Source organism: Apium graveolens, chromosome 10 (genome assembly GCF_009905375.1).
Source record: "Apium graveolens cultivar Ventura chromosome 10, ASM990537v1, whole genome shotgun sequence".
Lineage (NCBI taxonomy): Eukaryota > Viridiplantae > Streptophyta > Magnoliopsida > Apiales > Apiaceae > Apium > Apium graveolens.
Genome location: NC_133656.1, coordinates 205,617,552 through 205,628,185, shown reverse-complemented (window position 1 = coordinate 205,628,185; position 10,634 = coordinate 205,617,552). Strand labels below are relative to the sequence as shown.

General features: G+C 38.5%; 1 protein-coding gene across 1 annotated transcript; it reads left to right on the top strand.

Moving 5' to 3' along the window:
* Positions 1-1,295: 1,295 nt before the first annotated feature.
* Positions 1,296-2,567, top strand: LOC141691708 (uncharacterized). Its single transcript, XM_074496467.1, has 3 exons — positions 1,296-1,421; positions 1,506-1,652; positions 2,064-2,567. The coding sequence occupies exons 1-3, from the start codon at positions 1,296-1,298 to the stop codon at positions 2,565-2,567; spliced, it is 777 nt and encodes a 258-aa protein (XP_074352568.1).
* The last annotated feature ends 8,067 nt before the right edge of the window (positions 2,568-10,634 follow it).

Below are 10,634 nucleotides of genomic sequence, written 5' to 3'. Positions count from 1 at the left end.
CTTGTTCTTATTGTTTGTTGGTAGTTGACGTACCCGATTCCGAGGATGTGTCCATTGTCATTCAAATACCTTCTTCTCCATCTGAATTATCTTCTTTCCTTCCTTGTGTTTTTGCAGCTTGATCCCAATCTTTTTTACAAACACATATCTTTACAATGTCCGGTGCAAGACTTGATCTTTTTTCGTCCAACATTCTTCTACTGCGGTAAAAGCGGACTCGGACGCAATTGTAGAGGCGGGAACTACTCAAATATCCCTTGCAATTTTAGCTAAAACCGGATATTGATTCTCATGATTTTTCCACCAAATTAGTATTGAAAAATCTTCGTCTAACTCATAATTGTAAGAAAAAAAACTCTCAAGTCATACTAAAAGAAGAAATAGGTGTGGAAGTCGTGGTGTAAATTTTACACTTTTGTTTTTTAGTTAATATTCCCGAAATAGTACTATTAAATCTACTAACATTACTAGTTTTAGATGGGACGATATTTTGAGTTTTGGGAGTATATATATCTACAAGACGATGTAAAAAGTTTATACAATTTTGTACATAAAGTGCATGATTATATGAAACTCCTAACACTTGATAGTAATGTTCTAACATATTTTCTAAACCCTCTTTTCTAACACCGGGATCAAGAAGAAATGCAATACCATAAATATAAGGAAATTCTGTAAAGTACTCAATCCACTTTTTTCATTGTCTTAACTATTTCAAAAAAGCGATCATCATTTTCAAATTGTTGTAAAGTAGTAACAATATTTACACACTCAATAATAACATGATGTACATTTAATTCGTAAACATAAGAAATTTTTTTAGTGGCATGTGCAAAACACTCAAGCAAATCACGAACTTTAATTGCCAACACCCACATAGATTCATTAATTAATCTATCCTCTGTTGGATATTTTTAATCTAAACATATTTATTATTAGCTGATTATTGTAGGTTTTAATTGTTTAAGTTTATTTGATTTAGTCTTTGTAGTCTCAGAGAGTTTTCAGGAGTGTTGAACTAGTAATAAGGTAGTGGAGTAGTTTTAGGAAACTAGTAGTTGATATGTGCGTGCTTCTAGCTGATGTGGGTGTTCTGTTTTTTTTCTATATACTCTTGTATTGCAACGCTTTGAATAATAAGACGGATAGCAGTTTTACTTTCAGCTCATTCTTTTCTCTTGTTTTAGTATATACACCTGCAAATATATATAAATATATTTCATCACCTGGTATCAGAGCCTTAAGACCTAGAGACAAGCAAACAAAAGGAAAGCTCTTTCAGGTTAAGCTATCCCATGCTGACAAAAACGAATTACACCGCATGGGCATTGAAGATGAAAGTCTTTATGCAAGCTCATGGAGTATGGGATGCCATAGAACCCAAAGAAACTAAAGATGGGAAAAGCATCGTGGAGGACAAAGTGGACAAGTGAGCACTGGCAGTGATTTACCAAGGAATTCCTGAAGAACTATTACTATCAATTACGGAAAAACGTACTGCAAAGGAGGCTTGGAACGCTATTAAGACGGTGAGTTTGGGTGCAGATAAGGTCAAAGCAGCTCGGGCACAGACTTTAAAAGGTGAATTTGAGTATTTAAAGATGAAAGAAATGGAACAATTGGATGACTTTTACATGAGGCTAAACAACCTGGTAACCAATATTAGGACATTGGGAGAGAATATGGAAGAAGCTTATGTGGTGAAGAAACTGCTCAGAGCCGTTCCCTCAAAATTCTTGCAAATTGCTTCGGCTATAGAACAATTCGGGAATTTAGAGGAGATGTCATTAGAATAAGTCATTGGATCGCTCAAGGCGCATGAAGAACGGATTCGTGGACCAACTGAATCGATGCAAGGACAGCTCCTATTGACAACAGAAGATTGGAGAAAGAAAGAATGTGCTGAGGGTCAATTGTTGATGACCCGAGAAGAGTGGTTGAAATGAACAAAAGGGAGTGCAGATCCTCGGGGAAGAGATGGAAATCGAGGCACTCGAGATAGGAGCAAGCTGAGATGTTTTAATTGTCAAACTTATGGGCACTTTGCTTACGAGTGTCGTAAGCCACGAAGAGATGTGAGAGACGTACAGAAAGAGGTCAACCTGTCCAAGACAGAGGAAGAAGAGCCTGCACTTTTGTTCACCGAGTGCAGGGATGATGAAACTGGGATGATCATGTTGAATGAGGAAAGAATGGTCCCCGAATTAAAGGCATCAGATGAAGGAAGAGATTCACAAGTGTGGTTCCTCGAAAATGGGGCCGGCAATCATATGACTGGTCAAAAGGGAAAATTCAAGGATCTAGATGAAAATGTAAAAGGCGTGGTTCGATTTGGAGATGGCTCCTCTGTTGATATAAAGGGGAAGGGGACTGTATCTTTTAAATGTAAAAATGGAGAAGAAAAATCGTTACGAGACGTATACTTCATCCCAAAGCTGCGTAACAACATAATAAGTCTCGGACAAATGGCTGAAGATTTTAACAAGGTGGTTCTTGATGGAGACTTACTTTGGATTCACGATGAGAAAGGGATATTGCTGATGAAAGTCACAAAATCAGTGAACTGACTATACAAAATTAGTCTAGAAGAGAGTGCACCTTTGTGCTTACTATTAAAAGCTGAAAAAAATGCATGGACATGGCATGCAAGGCTTGGTCATGTCAACTTCCAGGCACTCACTCACATGTTGAAATAAAAGATGGCATATGGTTTACCAGACTTGAAGCAGCCAAGAAAAATTTGTGAAGGGTGCATAATGTCTAAACAAGTGAGGAAAAACTTCCCAAAACAAATAATGTTTCATGCAAAGGAGCCCTTAGAGTTGATATATGGGGACATGTGTGGTCCTATATCTCCTCACACACCTTCCAGAAACAGGTATTTCTTTTTACTAGTTGATGATTATTCACGAAAAATGTGGGTTTATATGTTGAAGGAGTAAAACGAAGCATTTGAAAAATGTAAGAAATTTCGGAGCATGGTTGAAAAGGAAACAAGTGGAGTGATTAAAATTTTCAGAACAGATAGGGGAGGGGAATTCTGCTCAAATGAATTCACGAGATATTGTGAACAAGCTGGCATAATCAGACACTATACAGCTCCGTACACCCCACAACAAAATGGGGTGGTTGAACGCCGGAACAGAACGGTAGGAGCCATGACTAGAAGCTTGTTGAGGGGAACAGAATTACCAGCATTTATGTGGGGAGAAGCAGTCTGTCACTCAATATATTTGCTCAATCGATTGCCAACAAAGATATTATCAGGAACAATGCCTTATGAAGCATGGAGAGGTAAGAAACCCAATCTTAAACATATACGATTGTTTGGCTGCCTGGCATATATGAAATTACCACAGGTACAGGTGAAGAAACTCGATGATCGTAGTAAGGCTGTTGTGTATTTGGGCAAGGAACCAGGGACGAAAGCTAGCAGACTATATGATCCTATTGCAGGTCGCGTACACATAAGTAGGGATGTGGTGTATCGAGAAGACAAGGTTTGGCTATGGAAAGATCAACAGAAAAATGAAGGTGAAGTAACATTCCCAAGTTCATTAGTGATGGTGAACACTGAAGCACCCGATACTGTGTATTCAGACTCAAAATATGTGAGTGAAGCTAGTACTACTGTACAGACTCAAAATTTGGGTGAAGAATTCACTCCTGGTCAGTCACGAACATCCAGTCAATCCATCAAGTCAACAAAAGGCAACTATAGTACTGAATCTAGTGGGTCAGAAACAAAGCAGTGAACCAAGGAGATTTTGACTGCTGAGTGACATTTACAACGAAACGGAAGAAATTAAAATTGAAGATGAGATGCTCATGCTTTCAGTAGAAGAACCCACCTCGTTATTACAAGCTACAAAAGATAAAGAGTGGAGAGATGCAATGGAAAGTGAATTAAAGTCCATTGAAAGGAATAATACGTGGGTTCTAACAGATTTACCTCATGGTCACAAGGCTATAGGTTTGAAGTGGATTTTTAAGATAAAGAAGGACGTGAATGGAAACGTGGTAAAGCATAAAGCACGGTTGGTGGCCAAGGAATATGTTCAGCATCAAGGTATTGATTTTGAAGAAGTGTTTGCTCCTGTTACGAGAATGGAAACGGTGCGGTTAATTCTGGCAATATAAGCAAAACACGGATGGGAAGTCCACCACATGGACGTAAAAACCACATTTCTAAATGGTGAAATCCAAGAGGAAGTATATGTTTTACAGCCAGAAGGTTACGAGAAGAAGGGCCAAGAAAGGAAGGTCTACAAATTGTTGAAGGCATTGTATGGGCTTAAACAAGCCCCTCGTGCGTGGTATGCAAGATTAAGACGATGCCTTGAAAATTTGGGTTTTGAAAAATGTCCCTATGAACATGCTGTCTACACTAGGCGAGAAGAAAATGAATTTTTAATTGTTGGTGTCTACGTAGACGACCTTTTGATAACAGGATCAAGTAATGGAAATGTGCAGAAATTTAAGGATCAAATGAGGAGTGAATTCGATATGAGTGACCTGGGGAAACTATCCTACTATCTTGGCATTGAGGTAGAACAACGACGAGGCAGTATTGAATTAAGGCAGACAGGCTATGCGAAGAAGCTACTTGAAAAGGCAGGAATGTTGGGGTGTAAACCAACAAAATACCCCATGGAACCTAAAATTCAGTTGAGCAAAGATGTTATTGGAAAAGCAGTTGATTCTACGGTCTATAAAAGTCTGGTTGGAGGACTCAGGTACCTTGTGCATACAAGGTCGGACATATCATACGCAGTGGGTATGGTGAGCCGTTTCATGGAGAGACCCACTGAGCAACACTTAAGTGCAGTCAAGCGAATTTTACGTTATGTTGCAGGTACTTTGGAGTGCGGTTTGTCCTATTCAGAACATTCTGGAAATCACTTGTTGTCTGGTTATACAGACAGTGATTAGAGAGGGAACGTGGATGATCACAAAAGTACAAGTGGTATGGCCTTTTACTTGAGTAAAAGCCTAATCACGTGGGTGTCTCAGAAGCAACGATGTGTTGCATTGTCCTCCTGTGAAGCAGAATTCATGGCTGCAATGGCTGCAGCATGTCAAGGTGTTTGGCTCAAGAATTTACTCAGCATGATCATGGATGTTAACATTGGACCAGTGGTGATTTACATCGACAATCGTTCAGCGATAGACCTAGCAAAAAACCCATTATTCCATGGGCGAAGCAAGCATATCGATTTACGTTTTCATTTCATTAGAGAGTGTGTGGAAACCGGGAAGATCATCGTCAAGTATATTGGAACAGGGGAGCAAAGGGCTGATATACTAACCAAGGCTCTGTCGACTGCAAGGTTTGAGAAGATGAGGGAGCTGCCGGTAGTAAAGAACTTGAAGTGAATATGTTCAAATTAAGGGGGAGCTTGTTGGATATTTTTAATCTAAACATATTTATTATTAGCTGATTATTGTAGGTTTTAATTGTTTAAGTTTATTTGATTTAGTCTTTGTAGTCTCAGAGAGTTTTCAGGAGTGTTGAACTAGTAATAAGGTAGTGGAGTAGTTTTAGGAAACTGGTAGTTGATATGTGCGTGCTTCTAGCTGATGTGGGTGTTCTGTTTTTTCTATAAACTCCTCTATTGCAACGCTTTGAATAATAAGTCAGATAGCAGTTTTACTTTCAGCTCATTTTTTTCTCTTGTTTTAGTATATACACCTGCAAAGATATATAAATATATTTCATCATCCTCCACTTGATTTCTGGAATCAGAATTATATAACTCGGTGATAACTACCTTATATTTAATTGCTTTACACAGTAAGTTATAAGTAGAACTCCATCTTGTGGAGTTTAACTCGCCCCGCTACGAGTCAAATTTTAACGGTTTATTAAGCGAGCCGGGGCGAGTTCGGGCGGGTTGAACCACCCGTTTGGCCACCTCTACAGTCCTAGCACATGCTTTGAAATATCATCACATTGGTCAATGTGCCTTGTAAGTTGTACTTCGTCCATCCCAAAATCTGTTTCCTATTTTGATTTTTTTACTGTTCATGACAATCGATTGACTACTGAAATTTGTTTCTTATTTTGACTTTTTTACTGTTCATTACAGTGATTAACTACTAATTTACATTTAATCTATAAGATTAAAAATAGTCACGAGTGATTTTGTTGGATTTAATCTATAAGATCAAATATAGTCACGAGTGATTTTGTTGGATTCGTATTTATAAGTATTTTAATATAATAAAATTTTTATATTTAATACTAATAAAAAATTAAAGATATTAACAACTAAAAGTATATATCGGCAAACGTGTTCATACAAACGGGAAATGTTTTTGGAAATGGAAGGAGTATTTTGTATATGAAAGTATACAAAACAAAAAGAGCAAGGTAAGTTACAAAAAGAGCAAGGTAAGTAGCAGAGTGGCAGACTGCTAGTACACATATAAACTAAAGCAAGTGTAGAGAAGTGTTGTATCATTGTATGGGACAGAGAGAAGGGTAAGGTGCCGTTAAAAAACAAGAAGAAACTTACAAAATGTAAAAGAGGTTACTCGTTTGACGTGAAGTAAATTAAATCAATGTCACCTCCCCTTCCTAAATAGCCTGGACCTCTTTCATCTTCTTTTAGCCTTGACGAATTTTGATCATGTCCATCAACTGGGTTTTATGTAGTTTAATTGGATTCTTTTCGAGGAGTTTACTTAGCTGTGTTCGTCATGGTTAAAGTTTCTAAAAAGTGAAATATTAATATTGTAGCGGTGTTTGGAAGTTATTTTTTGAGTTTTTTTTTTGAAATAAATTAGAATTTTGATCAATTAAAACCTTTATTAGTGTTTGATGAATAATTTTTTGAACCCAAAAAACTAATTTTGAAAAAACTATTTCGAGAAGTTTTTTCAACAAATGTACAAAAAATTAATTGAAACAACTATTAATCAAATAATTTTGTTCCAAATAAATAAATTCAAACCGTTAAATACCAAACATAACAAATGCGTTAGTATTTAAATTAATAATTTGACTATCGAAAATTGTAACTTCATTTCGATAAATCATTCTCTACCTAGTATTGACATACTAAGGGCTCATTTGTTAAATTTGAATAATAATTTCTAAATGATTAAAACTATGAACCAATGTTTAATCTGAATGTTGAATGAGTAATGTTGATTGTTAAATCAATATAAAATTGTTGAATGATAAAATTAATAAATTTTAAATTGAAATTAATTTACTTCTTAGTTTTATTATACTGCTTAGTGTTATATGCATTTGTTTCATTATTTTGTTATCTTAAATTTATACAAGTAATTCATAATAATATTGTAAATTTCACATTAATTTTTTATAAATGATTTTAAATAAATCAAATTAAATTTTACTACTAAGTATAAGCTCATCTACGTGAGAAAAATTATATTATGAATACAAAAAGATACTTATATAATTATGAAATTTGACCAAATAGTTACAAAAATTTCATTTTAATGTTATTTGAGAATTAAATTGTAACTTTTAATAGTATGTGAAAGAAGATATGAATTTTATTAATAAAATTTCATATGAGGAGTGTTTATTAAATATAATAAATATTTAATTAGTGAAGTAATAATAATGAAAATAGCCTACAATAAAGTTGATTGTTGTTATAACTTTAAAATAAGTAAGGTGGAGACATGGGCATTGATGAAGGAATGGTTCAGCTAAAATTTTTACAATGACCGGTCCAGAACTTGTTCAGATAAAAAAGAATTGTCCAGGAAAATTGATGCTTAATCAAACAATCTGAATGACTAGATAATACTTCATTCAGTTCAACTGAGTCCATTCCCTTATAAACAAATGGGCCCTAAGTCATTCACATGCCCCTGTTCCGGTTGCCTTATTCCTTTCAAACTAACTATCTAAACTTCCCCGTTAGAAGTCGGGCATTAGAAATCATGTGAGGCAATGAATAACACTTTCCATGTATCAATACATTTTCCAAATATTGTAGAAGCTCAAAGGAATCTTTTTGAAGCAGTATACATGTTACACCCCAATTCCTTCAGATGGATAAACAGGCTTCGGCCTCCGTAAAGTTGCCTTCGGCTGTGACCTGAAAGTGAAGAGAATGTGACGGATTGTTCCCCGATTCACCTCCGGTGTGAGAATAAGAATCTGGTTGTAAAGTGGGTAAAAATACAAGAAAGTAGAATGTTTGAGAGAATGTGAATATCCTTATTTTTTTACTTTCCAAGGGATTTTATACCCAATTCTGCCATTAATGTTTTTTCGTTACTCATTATTAATGAGGGAGTGAAAAAGGGGCATTATACCTCTTTGTTTCCAACGGATGGAAAACGAAGTGGGCCACAACCTGTGGCATTCCGTGGGCCTTCGGCTCATGATCCTAGTGGACCTTCGGCCCAGTAGCGTAATTTTCAGATGGACCTTCATTCAGTGGGCCTTATTGGTCCCATAGCCAACATGTCCCTGTCCTTCGACTGGGCCTTCAGTCGGGCCGATGGACATCCGTCTTGGCCCATATTGGGGCGAAGAAACCCTAGGGCGACTATTCTAGTTTTTCCTTGATCCTCATTCGTACACGTGGCAAGTTTATGGAAGTTTGTAGGTGTATTAATGTGACAGCTGTTGGCACGTCATTTCATGGCTCAATCTCAGCCGTTGAATCTTAAACGTTTCAATCCGGAACGTCCATTTCAAAGCTCCCCAAATGTCGCCCCTTTTGGCACCTAAACTCATTTTCAAGCGCCTATATAATAGTCACGGTGTATTTTATTTTGCCTTTATCATTTTCCGGCATCCAAACACAAACAACAACAATCCTAGTCGAGTTCTCCAATTACGGGCAGCAACAATTCCACATTTCCAGATCATCCCATCTCAATCAAAGAACATCTTCAAATCAGTAAGTCTCTTTTTCCATTTTTATGCATTTTGCGCTTCTATGCAAGTTTAGCAGCGTTGTTGTTTTTGCATTTAAGTCCAGAGGCTCTTTCCTGGGCTTTGTATGCGTTTTGGGGTTGTGTCTTGGTTTATGGGATATTTTCTGGGTAGTTAATATGAGTTTTTTGGGTTTTTTTGTTTTAGGGGCACCCAACGGGTTTAAAGAAGGCATGCGAGGTGTTCTTTAGTCAAAAACTCTCTTCGGGGGGTTCTTCGCTGTAGAACATCCTTTGGGAGGCGACCCAGGGCATAGATATTTGGTCTGGAGTTTAAAGATGGCAGGAGAGGGTCTACGGGGGCAAGAATTTCCTCCGGGAAACTTGTTTGTTAGAACATCCTTCGGGAGTCGACTCCAGGCACTTTCTTTGTTCGCTCGGTTATAGGACATGTACTCGGTCCTTCGTCCCTTTTATTTTTCTTTTTGGTTTAATCCGAGTATATTGACTAATGTCTCTCTGTTTCCGAATACAGGGACATGGACCGAGCGAATCTTCTGGCTGAGACTTGGGACCCGAGGTCGAATAGTTTGGCTGAGACATCTTCTATCCGTCCAGAGAGGACGGGGCGAGATCTCTATGGTTCTGTGACGAACTACCCGGCGGCGAGCAACCGATCGGAGTTGTCGAAGGAGCGTGTACGTCAGATGTATTCTGACTTCTTCGTTCCTTGGGGCTTCTTCTGGCTTTATGCCGCCAAGGAGAACGAACGGATTTATGACACCCCACAAGTGCCGAAGGGATACGGCGACTGTGCGGTCGGGGTTTCAGAAACGGCGTTCAAATGCGGCTTTAGAGTACCGACGTTGAAGATTCTGAGGCATCTCTTCAGCTAGATGGGGATTTCCCTAGGACAGATAGACCCCAACGGGTTCATCCATATAAACTATTTCCAGAATAGGCGTCTTCACGCCGAAATTATTCCCGGCACTCGGCTATTCTGGTATCACTATGATTTCCGGAAGAATGCGAAGAGCCTGAGTTTCTACACCATCGCTCGTCGGGCTGGCCGAGCGGATTGGACGGCCACCAATTCCAGCAATAAGACCATCCACATGTATTGGTGCTTCGTCAGTGGGCCTAAACTGGCCGAGATGTAGGTGTGGTGTGATGTCAACATTTCGCTTCTCCTTATGCCAAACTTGATGGATGAAGAGAAGGATAACTATGCGGCGTTGGTGGATGTCAATATGGGCAAGCTTGGTCCCGAGGAGTTTCGGTACAAGGACTGGCTCCCGAGTTTGTGGGGTGGGGGTAACAAACTCTTCCTTTTTCTGTTTCCTTTCCCTTGTAGTTTTATTATACTTTTATTTGCCTAGTTGCTTTCTTTTGACGTTGAACGTCCTCTCCTTTATTTCGTCTTCCTTATTTACTTGTTTCTGCATATATTGAGACTAACTTATCTTTTGTCTATTGTTTTTCAGTGTCTTCTTGGGATACCTTGATTGAAAGAAAAAAGGCCAGGGAGGCCGAGAAGAGAGCTGCGGAGGAGGCAGCAAAGGAGAAGGCTACTGGGAGGAAAGCTACTCTGAACCCCTCCGGGGAGACAGAGGAGAGGCCCCAGGCTGAGAGGGTCTCACCACTTCGCCAAGTCTCGCTTACTTCGGAAGACGGCGAGGGGGATGAGCTGGAATTTATGGGAGAAGGGCCCCCTCCCAAGAGGACCCGAAGCCTTGACGGGGTCGTTCAGACGTACCTTCCTG

Coding starts and splice junctions, on each gene's coding strand:
- LOC141691708 (XM_074496467.1), top strand. CDS start 1,296: ATGCTGACAAAAACGAATTACACCGCATGGGCATTGAAGATGAAAGTC. Junction 1,422..1,505: donor AAAGCATCGTGGAGGACAAA/GTGGACAAGTGA, acceptor CGTACTGCAAAG/GAGGCTTGGAACGCTATTAA. Junction 1,653..2,063: donor ACATGAGGCTAAACAACCTG/GTAACCAATATT, acceptor GAGTGTCGTAAG/CCACGAAGAGATGTGAGAGA.